Source organism: Vombatus ursinus, unplaced genomic scaffold (assembly GCF_900497805.2).
Source record: "Vombatus ursinus unplaced genomic scaffold, bare-nosed wombat genome assembly UNPS02014811.1, whole genome shotgun sequence".
Taxonomy (NCBI): domain Eukaryota; kingdom Metazoa; phylum Chordata; class Mammalia; order Diprotodontia; family Vombatidae; genus Vombatus; species Vombatus ursinus.
Window position 1 is genome coordinate 6,793 of NW_020954589.1, and position 16,988 is coordinate 23,780.

Here is a 16,988-nt window from a genome sequence, read left to right on the forward strand (position 1 = left end):
GAGAGATTGGCTGCTTTCTCTCCTCAGTCATCTGGGCTTTACCTCTAAAAGTCAAGGATTCACCTTTTGAAAGTTCAAGAAAGGAAGAAAAATAATAAATTATGTTTATTATAGAATTTATTCTATTTCCTATTCTAAAAACCTACAGATTATAGGAAAAATTAAAATAAATTAAAAATTATCAATGAACCTGTTACTGGTGCAGAACATTTTCCCCCAGCTTACCAGTCTCTACTCTGAATAGAATGTGCAACCTCTTTATTTGCCTTATGCATATCACTAAAATGGAGTCATATTAGGGTGGTTCCCACTTTCCCTCTCCACTCCCCCCAAAAGTGTATATCTGGATGAGTAGAGGTGGAAGAAACAGCAATTACATGTTCCACTATTTCCGTTGTCACATCAGTAGTGAGGCCATTCCTGGTCTGGCAGCTTTAAATAGAGCTTTCATATGTATCCATTTCATCTTATACAATTTTATGGAGGATGTAGGAAAAGAAAAGGCAAACAGAAAGTTGGGCAATGTAGAGTTATGTTCAGGAAAGTAAGTGAGACTCAGATTTATCTGTGAGATAAGTTACAGAAGTGGTACAGTTGGATCTTCTTTTGGAAACAGATTTGAACCCTGTTTTGGTAGTGTCTCGGTAATTTTGCAAAATAATTGATGATATTTTTGCTTATTGTTCTGCATAATGTTTCATTATTTTTCAGCCTCATTTACCTGCAGTATCTGATAACATAAATGAAGTGGAATTTCATGCAAAGGATTATGATCGGATGCTAACAGTCATATCAAGAGAAGGAGAAAAAATTCAAGTAATTTGACTTCCTTAAAATGTTACTATTATTGATGAAATTATTGATTTTAATATTGCCAATGTTTTAAAGATCAAATAAACATAGAAAAAGTTGTAGAGAGTCATTGAGCAATATAGAGGTAGAGTATAATCTTAGCTTTGCCACTAACTAGCTATGTGACCTTGGGCAAGTCACTTTTAACTTTTCTGTGCTTCAGTATGTTCAACTATAAAATGAGGAGGTTATACTAGAAGATCATTAAGGTTGCTTTGATTCTCCAAAATTGCACATCTATTGCTGTTTCAACTATTTTGATATGAAGAATTAAATTCAGTTTCCTACCATGGTTGTCACTCTGCTTGTGAACTGTTTGAATTAATTTGCTGAATTTGTAATACATAAATTACTAATATGACATAACTTGTTTGTAATAAGCATTCATTAATTTTTTTCAGTTGGATACCCCAGTCATGGCCAAAGGTCCAGTGGAGATTTGGCTTCTGGACTTGTTAAGAATGCAAATGTCTTCACTACACAATGTCATTCGATTAGCATACTATCAAATTAGTGACACTGGTTTCCAACTCTTACCTTTCCTATTCCATTTTCCAGCACAGGTGAGAACACAACATTTTAAAATAATTGTACAAACAAATTTATGTGAAAATAGTATGATACATTTGTGGTATGTGTGACCTTGAAGCTGTGCTTGTAGGCATCACATCTGTTGTGGAATGAAGAAGTTTTATGTAGTTCAGACATTTAGGTCATGGAATATCAAGTTTGAAAACTAGCCAACAGTCCAGGATGTAATGTAAGATTTGCGGAAGGAAGTAACAGTAAATAAGGCTTGGAAGTTGAATTGCAGGCAAGTTGTCAAAGGCAGTACTGCCAAGCTGAGGAGTTTGGATGATTCTGAGGTTAAAAACTTGGATGACTTGAGGGATGGCCATATCATCAATAGAAATGGGGAAGTTTGGAGAAAAGGCAGGTTTGTAAAAGGAGATGACCAAAAGGCAGTCAATGGTGTAATATAAATATGATATAAATTTTGGAGCCATCTGTGTAGAGAAAATACTTGAACTCATGATGTTAGGTTCAACCTATGACATCTCTATTAATGAGATCATCAAGTGAGAGAATTTAGAAAGGAAACAGAAACAGACTTAGATCAGAGACCTGGTGCCCTCACACTCAAAGAGGGAGGGAAGAGAATGCTTGAAAGAGAGGCCTGACAATCCTCATGCTAAGAAGATGATGACCTAGCGTTGGACACTAAGCAGAACAGTGAAACAGGCATTGGGACAGCCAGGAGAAAGTATCTAAGAGTGTGCATGCTGCAGGGAAGCCAAGGACAATATAGGTAGAGAAAATAATGAGATTTAACCACTAAGACACCTCTCCCCTCACACAGCCACCACTCTGGTTACAGGCCTGCAGCACCTCCCACTTGTACAATTTTGTTCATAAGACAGTCAGTAAGATGCAAAGTGGAGTGAGCAGAACCAGGAGAACTAACAGAATATTGATAATCAACTTTGAAAGACTTAGGATCTCTGATCAACATAATGAGCAACCATGATTAATGAGAAAATATGCTGCCCACCTCCAGAAGAAGACCTAATGGACTTGGAGTATAGTTTAAAGTGTATTTTCTTTTCTTTCTTTCTCTTTGTTTTTTGGATGAAGCTAATACAAGAATTTGTTTCACATGACTATACATATTTTAATGAGTTTTGTTTTTCTTGCCTCCTCAGTGGTTCAGAGAAGGAGAGAATTTGGAACTAAAAATAAAATTGAATTTTAAAAAACATTTTAATTTTAAAAAGCAAGCAAATCAGTAAGAGGGAGATAGTCAGTAAGGATTATGATGTACGTGAACTTTCAGGAAAACTTCCAGCTCAGGAATAAACATACTAATCCATCCCCAAAAATGACCTCTATAAATTGTGACTATAGTTCTCAAGAACTCTGAAGATCCAAGAAGACATACAAAATGTTTCTGGAAAGAGGAGAGAAATGGATTATTGATAGATACTCATACTAGGCCACCAGTGCAGTTGCCAGAGAAGAGTGGCAAAACCCACTGAAGCCAATTCTGTCCTCAAAGAGAAGAGAAAAAATAAGACCTAGGAGCAAAGCCTTCAGGCTAGCTTTAGGCTCCACTCACTAATCCCAGTCTAATTATGTAATATATTATAATCTTCCACGCTCACAGTTCTGACTTCTTGAAGAAGTCATCATCTGTTCCACACTTTAAGTTCTTGCTAGATCTGAATACCAAGGTAGATGTTTCCCTCTTGTGAAGGAGTGTCAGTTTTGAATCCAGGTTCTGCCCTGTGAACAATAGAAAGTAGCCTCATCAATCTAGTTACATGTCTCTTGGTGTCCACTTTTCTAAAACCTGTTCTAACTAAAGCCAAGAGGTGGAAAGATGGAGGGATACGCTTTTCTTCCATCATGTCCTATTCCAAACAGCTATAAGTTAATTCACTGAGGACTCCTGTAAGTTTTGACAAAGAAGAGTATAATTGTGAAGAGATCTGAGTGCAGGCATACATGGGTGTTAAATTTTTTTGTTGTGCTGTCCTTGAAAGACTTCCAGTTTACTATGTGCGGCTTAAGGAAATTAGGAACTGCCGCTCTTGATGTACTGACTTCCTTGTGGCTATGTGTGGCATGGCTTTCCATTGCTATGATAGCCTAAAATGTGAGTTTACCCTGTCATTAAGTTTTGGTTCCCCTGGCTGCCTACCAGGGGACTGGGAACTGTAAGTGATGGCTTCTGTAGGTCTAAAAATTTAAGATTGAGACTGTGGTGTGACTGTAGCTGATGATTATTGTTGCTATCTTAGCCAAAGACTGTACCTACTCAGAATCAGGATGAGAAAAGGAAGCATTGGAAAAGCCAGTACTCTTGAAATTCATGGCGCCTGGAGACCCATCTGGCAGAGTTCTGTGCAATGGAGGCAAATCCACAGTGGCCTGGGCTGACAACTGTTCAAAATACCATCTGCTAATAAGAGAGAGGGGTGAATGGCTCTCTTTCCCTTCTGCTTCCCTTGCTCCCTTCTGGTGTAGTTCCTGATCCTGAAATGAGTTCCAGACAAACACTTTCTTATTTTAAACTTTCATAATTTGTGGGTATGAGAGAGGGTTTGGGGAAATGTTCAAGCTTGATATAGGTATCTTCACCTTTCTTTTTGCTATGTTTAGTAGTCAAAATGGGCTTATTAAGTGCCTGTGTCCAGTGAATGTGAGGGTCATTGAGAGGAGAAATTCCAGATGTAAGATGCCATAAATTTACTTTTTTAAATATTTTGAGCAGTATTTCATATCACCTAGTTTAAAGGCTGCATGTGGTTAGAATCACTGTTTGAAGTTGTACGTCTCAATGTGAGGTCAAGGGTGAGTGGATGAGTAGTTTAATTAAGCATTTGCAGAATCATGAGCAGAATGCTCTCAAAAAACCTGAAAATACTTACATGAACTGAGGTAAAGTGAAATGAGCAGAGAACCAGGAGAACATTGTACACAGTAACAGCAGTATTGTATGATGATCAACTGTGAATGACTTGGCTGTTCTCAGCAATACAGTGATCCAGTGACTTATGATGAAAAATGCTATCCGTCTCCAAAGAGAACTGAATGCAGATCCAAGCATACTTTTTTTTAACCTTCTTTATTTTTCCTGTGTGGTTTCTTTTTTGTTTGTTTTCTTTCACAACATGACAAATATGGGAATATGTTTTGCATGACTGTACATATATAACCTGTATCAAATCAAATTGCTTGCCTTCTCAATGAGGGGGATACTGAGCAAAATAAATAGCCCCAAAGATAGCATATGTGTTTTAGCTTAAATGAGGGAAAAATATTTACCTTTAGGGTAGATGATTACTAAATAAACTTTTTGTTTATTGTTTATAAATTGTTTCTTCATTGTTTATAAATATTAGGTAATGTTCTTCATATTTTGGATCTCTAGGTAGGACTGCTGGGAATTCAAATGTTGTGGACACATGATGCAGAAGATGCCTTAAATAATGCAAAAGATGACAGGAAAATTATGCAAGTGACCAATCAGAAATTTTTGGATATTTTAAATGTTCTCATTAGTCAGACAACTCATGATCTGACCAAGTTTGATAGAGTGAAATTTGAAACCCTAATTACTATCCATGTACACCAGAGAGATATCTTTGATGACTTGGTAAAGTATAAGTTTCTTAAAGTTAAAATTTTTTTTTAATATATGTGACAATAAACAATATTGTAGCTGTATGTATTTTTGTCCCTATTTTATATGTCCCATTTTCTTTTTTAATTGACATGTGTATATGTGTATGAAAATACTAATTTGACAAAAATATCCAGAGCCCAATTCCATTTTCAAAATACCATTTGAAACTCTAACAATTTCCTAAAGAATGCAAGTAAAGCCTCTGGGTTCCATGGAAAACAATTGCTAAACCTCTTGTCTAGAAATTTCAGAGTGGGGAAGATGTGAACCATCTACCAAGTATATCACCAAAGGCTCTTCCAGTAGCCTGCTATAATAAATTATAGTAGATAATGACAAAGCTAAAACTGAAATTCCTTATCCAGCTTTCACCACCTCTCTAACAAGTTGCTAAAGGAAATCAACAATATTTTGGGCATATATATAACCTTTGGATGAAGACCAAAAAGAAGACAGCCATACTTTTCTACCAGATATCCATTGGTGTCATAATATGCTAGACTAGATAGACAACCCAACACAGAATTTTTAAATTTAGTGTGATTGCTCAAGCATTTATAAAACCAGACATTGTAACATAATAATAACTTTTATGTTTTGTGTTTTAAAGGTAAAAATGCATATCAAATCACCTACAGATTTTGAATGGCTAAAGCAGAGCAGATTTTATTTTAAGGAAGATTTGGACCAAACTGTAGTTTCCATTACAGATGTTGATTTTGTCTACCAGAATGAATTTCTTGGATGTACTGATCGTCTAGTTATTACCCCGTTAACAGATAGGTAAAAGGCACTTTTGTGTGATCTTATAGTTAGATTCAACAGAATTTTTGCAGTTTATAAATTTTTTGGGGTATACATTAAGTATTGCTTATGAATTGCTGGTCCTAATAGTGAAATACCTGGAATTGTTATTTAAAATTAATTTGTATAATGTAGAAAAATATCAAAATATACAGGGCAACAAAACAGACTTAGTGCCAGAAAACCAAAACAAGAATATGTCAGTGAATGTTAGTTCTGAAGAATGAATGCAAAGAAAGAATTAGTGAGACAAAAGCACATATCATTTCATTGAGTTCGAGCCCTAAGTCCTAGATGACCTACATCACAGTGTACTGAGACAACCTGTGAGCCTGATGGCTGAACCTTGTCAGTGATGAAAGTTTGTGGAGAATTAGAGGAATTCCAGAAGATACAAGTAAAAGTTGGGTTAATTTTTCTTTAAATAGAAAAGATTATTCAAATTAGAAGCAGATAAGTATGACTTCCATTCCTAGCAAAATTCAGGCACATATTATTAAGTAGTTGTTCATGAGCATTAAGAAAAGGAAGTAATGATTACTAAGAGCCAGTATGACTTCATCAAGAATAAGTCATATCAACTACCAAAAAAATATTTTATAGAACTAGAAAAAACAATGAACAAAATTCATCTGGAAGAACAAAAGATCCAGAAAATCAAGAGAAAAGAAATATTAGGGAAGGTGGCCTAACCTTACCAAATATTAAGTTGTATTATAAAGCAGCAATCATCAAAACTGCTTGGTACTGGCTAAGAAATAGAGTGGTGGATCAGTGGAATAGGTTAGGCACACAAGACACAACAAACAGTCAATAACTATAGCAATCTACTATTTGATAAATCCAAGGACTCCAGCTTCTGGGGTAAGAACTCACTATTTAACAAAAACTGCTGGGAAAACTGGAAAATAGGATGGCAGAAATTAGACATAGACTGACCTCTTACTCCTTATGCCAAGATAAAATCAAAACGGGTACTTGATTTAGATAATAAAGACTGATACTACACGGAGCCAAGATGGCATAGTAAAAGCAATGACTTACTTGAGCTCTCCCCCAAACCTCTCCCAATACCTGTAAAAAATGGCTCTAAACAAATTTTAGAGCAGCAGAACCCACAAAAAGACAGAGTAAAACAAATTTCCAGCCCAAGAGAACCTGGGAAAGGTCTGTTGTGTCAGGCTGGGAGAGGAGTGCAGTTCAGTGTGGGCCAGCATGCAAAAATATTGCAAGCAGCCAGAAAGAAACAATTCAAGTATTGTGGAAACAATCAGGATAACAAAAGATTTAGCAGATTCTACATTAAGTGACCGGAGGGCTTGGAATATGATATTCTGGAGGTCGAAGGAGCTAGGATGAAAACCAAGAATCACCTACCCAGCAAAACTGAATATAATCCTTCAGCAGAAAAGATGGACATTCAAGGAAATAGAGTTCTTTAAAGCATTCTTGATGAAAAGACCAGAACTGAATAGAAAATTTGACTTTCAAATACAAGACTCAAGCATGAAAAGGTAAACAGGAAAGAGAAATCATAAGGAATTTACTAAAGTTGAACTGTTTACATTTCTACATGGAAAGGTGATATTTGAGACCATTATCAGTATTAGGGTAGTTGGAGGGAAATATACATACGTGTGTGTGTGTGTGTGTGTGTATGAATATATATATGTGTGTGTGTATACATAGAGGGCACAGGGTGAGTTGAAGATGAAGGGATGATATCTAAAAAATAAAATTAAAGAGTGAAAGAGGATTATACTAGAAGATGGAGAAAGGGAGAGGTAGAATAGGATAAATTATCTCACATAAAACAGAGAAGAAAAAGTTTTACTGTGGAGGGGAAGTGGGGGAAGGTGAGAGGGAATGAGTGAATCTTACTTTCTTTGAATTTGGCTTAAGGAGGAAATAGCATAAACACTCAATTGGCTATGGAAATCTATCTACAGGAAAAATAGGGGGGAAGGGGATAAGAGAGGGAAGATGATAGGAGGGAGGGCAGATTCGGGGAGGGGGTAATCAGAAACAAACACTTTTAAGGAGGGACAGGGTCAAAGGAGAGAATAGAAAAAAATGGGGGGTGGAATAGGATGGAGGGAAATATAGTTTTTAAAATAGGACTATTATGGAAGTGGTTTTTTTTTTTTTTGCATGACTATACATGTATAACCTATATTGAGTTGGTTGACTTCTCAATGAGGGTGGGTGGGGAGGGAGGAAGGGAGAGAATTTGGAACCCAAAGTTTTAAAAACAAATGTTTTTTTTTTGTTTGTTTGTTTTTTTGTGAGGGCAATTAGGGTTAAGTGACTTGCTCAGAGTCACACAGTTAGTAAGTGTTATGTGTCTGAGGCTGGATTTGAATTCAGGTCCTCCTGACTCCAGGGCCGGTGCTCTATCCATTGTGCCACCTAGCTACCCCAAAAACAAACGTTAAAAATTATTTTTACATGTAACTGGGAAATATATACAGGCAATGGGGTATAGAAATCTATCCTGCCCTGTAGGAAAATAGAAGGGGAAGGGCAAGAGAGAAGGGGAGGTGATAGAAGGGAGGGCAGATTAGGGTCAGGGGTATTCAGAATGCATGCAGTCTTAGGGTAGGGGGAAGAGAGACATAGGGAGAATATTTGGAACTCAAAATCTTGTGGAAGTACATGTTGAAAATTAAAAAATAAATTAATTTAAAAGATAATTTTAAAAATGAGTGTTGGAAACTATCTTTAAATGTCATTGGAAAAAAAATACTATTTACAAAAAATGCGTTTCTATATATTAAAGACATCTTGAAGCAAAAAAAAAAAAAGACTGACACTATAAGCAAACAAGGAGAACAAGGAATCATTTACCTATCTGATATATAGAGAAGGGAAGAATTTATGACCAAACAAGATAGAGAACATTATGAAATGCAAAATGGATGACTTTTGAGGCAGCTAGGTGGCACAGTGGATAGAGCACCGGCCCTGACGTCAGGAAAACCTGAGTTTAAATTCGGCCTGAGACCAAACACTTGACACTTGCCAGCTGTGTGACCCTGGGCAAGTCACTTAACCCCAATTGCCTAAAAAAAAAAAAAAAGGATGACTTTAATTACATTAAATTGAAAAACTTTTGCACAAACAAAGCCAATGCAACAAGGATTAGAAAGGAAGCAGAAAGCTAGGAAACAGTTTTTACAGTCAGTCTCTGATAAAGGCCTCTTTTCTAAAATATATAGAGAACTGAATCAAATTCATAAGAACACAAATCATTCCCCAATTGATAAATGGTCAAAGAATATGAACAGGCAGTTTTCAGAGGAAGAAATTCAAGCTATCTATAGTCATATGAAAAAATGCTCTAAATCACTATTGATTGGAGAAATGCAAATCAAAACAAGAAAATGATAAATGGTGGAGAAGATGTGGGAAAATTGGAACATTAATGCATTTTTGATGGAGTTGTGAAATGATCCAACCATTCTGGAGAGCAATTTGGAACAATGCCCAAAGGGCTATAAAACTGTACATGTCCTTTGACCCAGCAATAGCACTTACAGGTCTGTATCCCAAAGAGATCACACAAATGGGAAAAGGACCCACATGTACAAAAATGTTTATAGCAGCTCTTTTGTGGTGGCCAAGAATTGGAAATTAAGGAGATGCCCATCAATTGGGGAAATAGCTAAACAAGTTGTGGTATATAAATGTAATGGAATACTATTATGCTATAAGAAATGATGAGCAGGCAGACTTCAGAAAAACCTGTAAGGACTTATATGAACTGATGCTGAAGGAAGTGAGCAGAACCAAGAAAAAGTTGTACACAGTAACAGCCACATTGTGCGACGACTAACTTTAATAGACTTAGCTCTTCTCAGCAATGCAAGGATCTAAGACAACTCCAAAAGACTCTTAATGGAAAATGCTATTCTCATCCAGAGAAAGAACTATGGAATCTGAATGCAGATGGAAGCATACTATTTGCGCTCCTTTTTTTTTTTGTTGTTGTTTTGTTTCTTCTTTCTCATGGTTCCTACCATTGGTTCTAATTCTTCTTTACATCATGACTAATGTGAAAATATGCTTAATATGAATGTATAAGTAGAGCCTATATCAGATTGCATGCCATGTTGGGGAGAGGGATGGAGAGAGGGGGAGAAAATTTAAAACTCAAAATCTTGTGGAAGTGAATGTTGAAAACTAGAAATAAATAAATAGTTTTTTTTAAAAGAATGTCATATCAAATTAGCCTAATATTTTTGATGGGGTTATTAGAATGATAGATCAGAAGAATGCTATAGACAGAATATACCTGAATTTTAGCAAAGCATGTGACAAAGTGTCTTTATGGACAAGAGAAATATGTGGACTAGAAGATGGTACAGTTAGATGGATTTGAAACTGATTAAATGACTGTAACAGTCATAATTAATATGCATCAATGTCAACTTGGAAGGTAGTCTCTAATTACATACCATGGGGCCTATCCTTGGGTCTGTGGTTTTCAGCATTTTAATCACTGAATTGGGAAAAGCCATAGATAGCGTGCTTATAAAATTTGAAGTAGATATGAAGCAGGGAGGCAGAGTTGATATTTTAAATGAAAGAATTAGGACTTTAATAGATTAAAACAGCAATCTAAAAGGATTAAATTTAACACAGATAAATGTAAAATTCTAAACTTGGATTAAAAGACAAACCCTACTAGTATTGGATAGGGAGTGACTGACTACAGTTCATATGAAAAACTATTTGGATGGTTTAGTGGACAGCAAGCTCGATAAAATTTTGAAAAATACGATATTACATCCAAAAAATTAATGAAATCTTGGACTGCCTTAATAGAAAGTGTGGTGTCTAGATCATGGGAGCTTGTAGTACCACTCTATACTATGCCCTGTCAGACCACTTCTGGAGTACTATGTTCAAACCTAAGCATCATATTTTAGGAAAGACCTTGAGATACGGTAGTGTGTCCATGTGAGGGCAACCAGGAAAGTGATAGTATTGGAGGTCCTGCCTTATAAGGACCAATTAAAGACTCAGAAAGGAAAGATAAAGAGAGGAAGAGGAAGGGGGAGAGAGAGAGAGAAAAAATAGGAAGGAAAGAAGGAAGGCGGGAAGGAAAGAAGTAAGAAAGAAAAGACAGTTTACCTAAAACAAAGTTTAGTTGGTTGGTTCTTTTGTTTGGGGGACAGGGCAGGGGAGTCACGACAAGGGATGATGGTGGCAGTTCAGAGCGTTGTCTGATTGCCCAGTCCTGGTTTGTTTCAGATAAATTGTCTTTCTTTTATATCTTTCTTCCTTTCTATCTTTCCTTTATTCCCTCCTTTCTCTTCCCCTCTTTCTCTGTCCTTCCTTTCTGTCTCTCTCTTCTTATTTCTTTTTCTCTCTTTACTTTAACTCTACCATCACTCCCTCACCTTTTCCCTCCTGCTCTCACTACTAATGTTGTTTCTCATTTTCCTATCCCCACAGTGTTACTGTTCAAATTGGTTAGGATAATGCTTAATCTTCACCATATGGGAAGAACAGGGAGAGGGGATCTTCCCGGTAATTCCAACAAAGAAATTATGCTTTGTTTCTGTCCCATCTCCATTTTTTTCCTCTTTTTTCCCATTTTTTCGGTATCTGTCTCCTCTTTCTGTTTCTATTCAATACTAGTGATTTTTACTTACTAAATTTGGCCCTGAAGCATTTTTATATTTTCAGCTTTAAGGTAAATTTTGTACAGTCACTTTCAGGTGGTTTTCTCCACTCTGGCCATGCCAATATTCCTTCTGATTCCTTCAATCTTTTCCCCCTAAACTGATCCCCTAAAATTGACACTTAATGAATAAGATTCACCAGCTTCACAGTCTGGTAACTTTCTTAATATATGACATTTAATAAATTGTGCATACCCTTTGATCCAGCAATACCACTGCTAGGTTATGTTCCAAAGATTTGATCAATAAAAAGGGAAAAGGACCTACCTGTACAGAAATATTTATAGCAACTGTATTTGTGGTAGCTAAGAATTGAAAATTAAAAGGATGCCCATCAGTTGGGAAATGGCCAAAGAAGTCATGGTATATGATTGTAATAGCATATTATTGTGCTATAAGAAATGACAAGCAAGATGATTTCAGAAAAATCTGGAAAGATACATGAACTGATACAAAGTGAAGTGAGCAGAACCAGGAAAACATTGTACACAGTAACAACAATATTGTACAGTGAAGAATTGTGAATGACTTAGCTATTCTTAGCAGTACAGTGATCCAAGACAATCCCAAAGGGCTCGTGATGAATAAAGCTATCTGTCTCCAGAGAAAGAACTGATATTGTCTGAATACAGGCTGAAGTATACTTCTTCCTTTCTTCCTTACTTTCTTTTTTTCTTTCTCTTTCTTTCTTTCTCTTTCTTTTTCAAGTCTTCTTGCACAAAATGGCTAATATGAAAATGTTTTATATGATTGCACATGTTTAACCTATATCAGATTGCTTACTGTCTTGGGACAGGGGAGGATGGAGTGGGATAGAATTTGGAACTCAAAACATTTAAAAACAATGTTAAAATTGTTTTTGCATGTAATTGGGGGAAATAAAATATTTTAAAAAGAATACATGACATTTAATCAACCATTTCAATATGTAGATGTTGTTCTTTACATTATCATTTCCTCATTAGTGAATGTCGTAGTACTCCCTCCTTCCTTGATTTTTAAAAATAACTATAACAATACAGATAAGAGGTGACCTAAAACTTTGTTTAGAGAATTAGACTAGGTGACTTTTTGAATCTAAACCTAATCCTAGTGAAAAGCACATTCTTAAAGGTATTCCTTTCTTTTTTATGTATGCTACACATTTATTACAGTTTACTATGCCCATTACAGCCAGGGTGGAATTTTACAGGGACATTAGTGTAAGACTTGTAACAGCATATTCATAGTACACATATTTTCTAAATTAATATTTGCAGGTGCTATATCACATTAGCTCAGGCTTTGGGGATGAACATGGGAGGAGCACCAGCAGGACCAGCAGGAACTGGCAAAACAGAAACAACAAAAGACATGGGGCGATGCTTGGGAAAATATGTGGTGGTTTTTAATTGTTCAGATCAAATGGATTTCAGAGGCTTAGGACGGATTTTTAAAGGTAAGTGGTGAGGAGTATGGGACAATTTTATTAGGTCCCTTTTTCACATCGATGTGAAAAATGTTAGATGTTGAGTTATTACTTGTTGAGTTCATTTGTGTTTTGTTTTTGTTTTGTTTTGGTTTTTTTGCCGTGTTTGGAATCTTGTTTTATTGCAAAGATAATTACTGTTACAAATGAAAACGGCAAACAAACATCATTCTCCTGCACTTCTAACATTAATGTTGTTGATACTGTTGTTATAAACATTGTTAAGCAAGATAAGTGCTTGACCAGTGTCGATTCTATAGTTGTTATGTCTGGACTCTCAAAAACACCTTTAGGACAAGGAAACAGTTTTTGAACAAGAACCATATCAGAAGTAACATTGGGGGAGATCTCTGAAAGTTTTTCTCACAGACTAGGCCCTTAACTGGAAAACTGACCTGCTATTATCACCCGGGACAGTAATGATTTATGGAGGGGATATGCTGATCTATCTATATTACTGCAAGCTACTTTTCTGCTCATTGACAAATCAGAGAAGAGACACAGAGACATGCCCATATTCAGGACATTTCTCTTCAGAGAAATCCTACTTGGGAATCTCCCTTAGGTCTGACAGCAAAATAATCCAAGACACTTAAGGCACAAAAGCTGCCTGAACAAGTTAAATCCATTGACAACATTAAAGTCAATCCTTTTTGAACATTTCACCAGTGACATGTTGCAGCTCTCTTGCCTCCATTACTTTCCCCTGCCTCCGGGCTAACTAAGCTAGCTGCCTAGCTATAGTGTGTAAAAGTGCCTGGCGCACAGGAGGCTCTGAACACACACACACACACACACACACACACACACACACACATATACACACGTGTATATGTTGATAGATATGATAAATTTATGTTCTCCAAAACAATAGCTTGTGGGCACACTTGAAAATGATTAGCATCTAGAAGGCAGTGTACAAGATTATTTATGTTAAGTTGGAAGTTACTTCAGTAAAAAATTTTAAATTAATGTTTTCCACTCTAGGTCTAGCACAGTCTGGTTCCTGGGGATGCTTTGATGAATTTAACAGAATTGAGTTGCCTGTATTATCAGTGGCTGCTCAACAGATTTACATTGTTTTGACAGCAAGAAAAGAGAGGAAAAAACAGTTTATTTTTTCTGATGGTGATTGTGTTGATTTAAATCCAGAATTTGGAATCTTTTTAACAATGGTAAGAAATTATGGTTATGATTTGATGAATCAAATGTTAAGACCCTTGAAAGTGGGGAAAATCTTAGTCTTTTGAGAATCTGTGAGCTTTCATCTCGTGTTTGTTCTGCCTTAGGTAGTTAATTTTGCTTTCTCCTTCAATATGACCAAACATATTGATTTAAATATTTAAATAGTCCTTGATAAGATCTTGTAACAAAAACCATACCAAATAGTCTCATTGAACACTTAATTTAGTTAAATTAATTGGATAAGTGAATTCTCTCAATTGCAAATGACACTATTCATTTGTTAGTTTGATCACCAGCTGAAAGGGAAGAATTTCAGGGAAGATTTCAGTTGATTATATGATTGAACAGAAAAGTGGCAAATATTTATTAGTGTAGGCAACTATAAAGTGAATTCAATTTAAATCACACTGAGAAGATTATTGCCTCTGAGTATTAACTGTTAACCTAGAAAGTGTGGAACTAATAAAAATGCTGAACATACATTAGGAAAATACCTAAAACAAAACTAAAACATTGTCTTCTCATTGTACAAAGCTTATGATGTTCCTGGTGTGTGTTCTGTTTCTGTATGAAATCACTCTGTTCTGGTTGCTTTTGTATTTTAAGAAAGACATAGCAAGACCAAAGAAGGTCTAGAGAAGAGCATCTGAAGATTAGGGAGATGGAAATGGTTTTGTTTCCAGAGAGAACAAGGAGAAACAGATCTCTTCAGGCCAAAAAATTAAGGATGCCTTGATTACCAATTAGCCAGCCAGTGTTAATTAGCTTTTGAAAGAAGCATTTATGGAGATGATATATTAAAGCAAGTGATACAAAACATCCCTCCCTCAAAAAAAATTAGTCTGTCACACACTCTTCCATTAATGGGAAAAAGTGGGCTCAAAAGCACATGGAGCAAAGGAGTAACACGTGTGACTTATTGTTTGAAAGTCATTTTCTGTCTTCCTGGAGTTTTCATTAAGTTCCCCTATGGTGTGGGGAGCTATTTGCTATAGAGTTCTGAAACTCCCTGTCATCAGCTGGTCTAGTTTGTCTTTGGTGTGTCCCTTAGCTCCCAGTGCAGATGCTGCCACCTCTCCCCCAACAGATGTTCTGGAGATGCTGCTACCAACAGCAATGAGGAAATACAAATATTCTAATGTTTTCAAAATCATAAGCTTTTCCTTTGTTCAGATCAGGGCAGGGAGTGAGGTGACTCCTTCCTCCTTTCAGCCACCTCACTCTCAGGGTCTTGCGTGGAGCTGATTCAGCCCTAGGCTGGCCTGCCCTTGGAATACCATATTCAAATTGGTTGATTATTTTATCTGAGCCCCACAGGGTATAAATGATTCCTTCCAGCCACCACAAGTCATTCCCAGTGTGGAAGTATGCTTTTGTTAAATGAAACCTAGTTTATACTTTTGTGTGCTTGATTGATTCAATAGAGGTGCCTTGGAATTTGTCCACATCTAGTTTATGCCTTTAATTTTTTCTTTTTTTTTAATTTTTCTTTTTATTTCTTTTTCTTTTTTTCTTTTTTTTTTTTTTAGGCAGTTGGGGTTAAGTGACTTGCCCAGGGTCACATAGTAATTTTTTTCATTGCTTCTGTAGCTCAATCCAAGAAGCAGTCTCCTGTGATAAAGATACCTGGAAAAAAAGCATCTTATATCCCTTTTACATTACAGTACAGTACAGTATAGTACATTCCATTACATTCTTGCTGTTTCCTTTTCATTCTACCTTGTACTCCTTCCTCATTATGTTTTAAACTTCCTTCCTTCCCGGTTGGATAACTTTCTTACTCGTCAGTAAAAGAACTTTTTAACCATGATTGCACTATTAAAGTCCTATGGAAGGTTAAGCAATTTGATTTTCTTTTGCTTCAAGCATAGGTTTGGGGGCCAGAAATATCCAGATCATTTCATCAGCTCTCCATTGCACTTTGTCAGTGGAGATACAGCTTGATGTTGTTTGCTATACATAGTATGGGTCTCTTAACATAGAGTAGTAAATATAAAAAGGAATTATGGGGCATTTATAAATTAAATGGATGGGTCTAATGCAGATTTTGGGAGATCAGAACAATTTTTATCAATCTAATGTAGATTTGAAGAAAAAACTAATTTCAAAGCTTAACTAAACATTTAAAATATATTATAGTTTTTATTTATTGAACAGAAAAAAGCTAAAGTAGATATTATGAAGTAATATTTTATAAAGTAATAATTTCCTTTTAGAACCCTGGATATGCTGGACGCCAAGAGCTACCGGAAAACTTAAAAATTCAGTTTCGAACAGTTGCTATGATGGTACCTGACAGACAGGTACTCATTTTTATTTAAGATGCGTGAGGTTTCAGTAAGTTATAGTGAACAGTCCTGATCTTAGAGAAGTAATCATCAAACTTATCTCTCTCTTCTTGTTCGAGAGATAGGGACTACAGATATGTAATGTCTGTACAGAAATGAAAGCTCTGTTAGAACTGGTTATTGTATTGGTTGGTTTTGCTAGAGTGTTTTTCTTTTGATTGATTGGGAGGGGGAAGGTTTAGGTGGAAATGACGGTGGTCCAAAAATGACATTCAACAGTAAAACTTTTTTAAAACCAGGAGATTATTTGTTTTCTTGGACCAGGAGTCAGAAGAAACCCGTTATAATGCTGCCTCTAAGAGGAAGATTGACTGTATCACCAGGAGTCAGTCACTTATCCTCATGAGAATCAAATGAAATATGCATAGAATATGCTTTGAAAAATCTTAAAGTACTCCATTCGGTCATGGTTATTATTGTTATAGTTAGCTATGATATTATTTATTTCAGAG

General features: G+C 36.0%; 1 protein-coding gene across 1 annotated transcript in view; it reads left to right on the forward strand.

The window, feature by feature from the left end:
• Positions 1-711: 711 nt before the first annotated feature.
• LOC114053396 (dynein heavy chain 8, axonemal) overlaps positions 712-16,988 on the forward strand; it is a gene marked incomplete at its 5' end in the record, with an annotated part of 217,447 nt that continues 201,170 nt past the window's right edge. The window contains 7 exons of the mRNA XM_027876403.1: positions 712-816; positions 1,254-1,415; positions 4,787-5,011; positions 5,652-5,824; positions 12,795-12,973; positions 13,991-14,178; positions 16,405-16,491. Of these exons, the coding sequence (XP_027732204.1) occupies positions 712-816; positions 1,254-1,415; positions 4,787-5,011; positions 5,652-5,824; positions 12,795-12,973; positions 13,991-14,178; positions 16,405-16,491 (1,119 nt within the window). The remainder of the gene's footprint in view (positions 817-1,253; positions 1,416-4,786; positions 5,012-5,651; positions 5,825-12,794; positions 12,974-13,990; positions 14,179-16,404; positions 16,492-16,988) is intronic.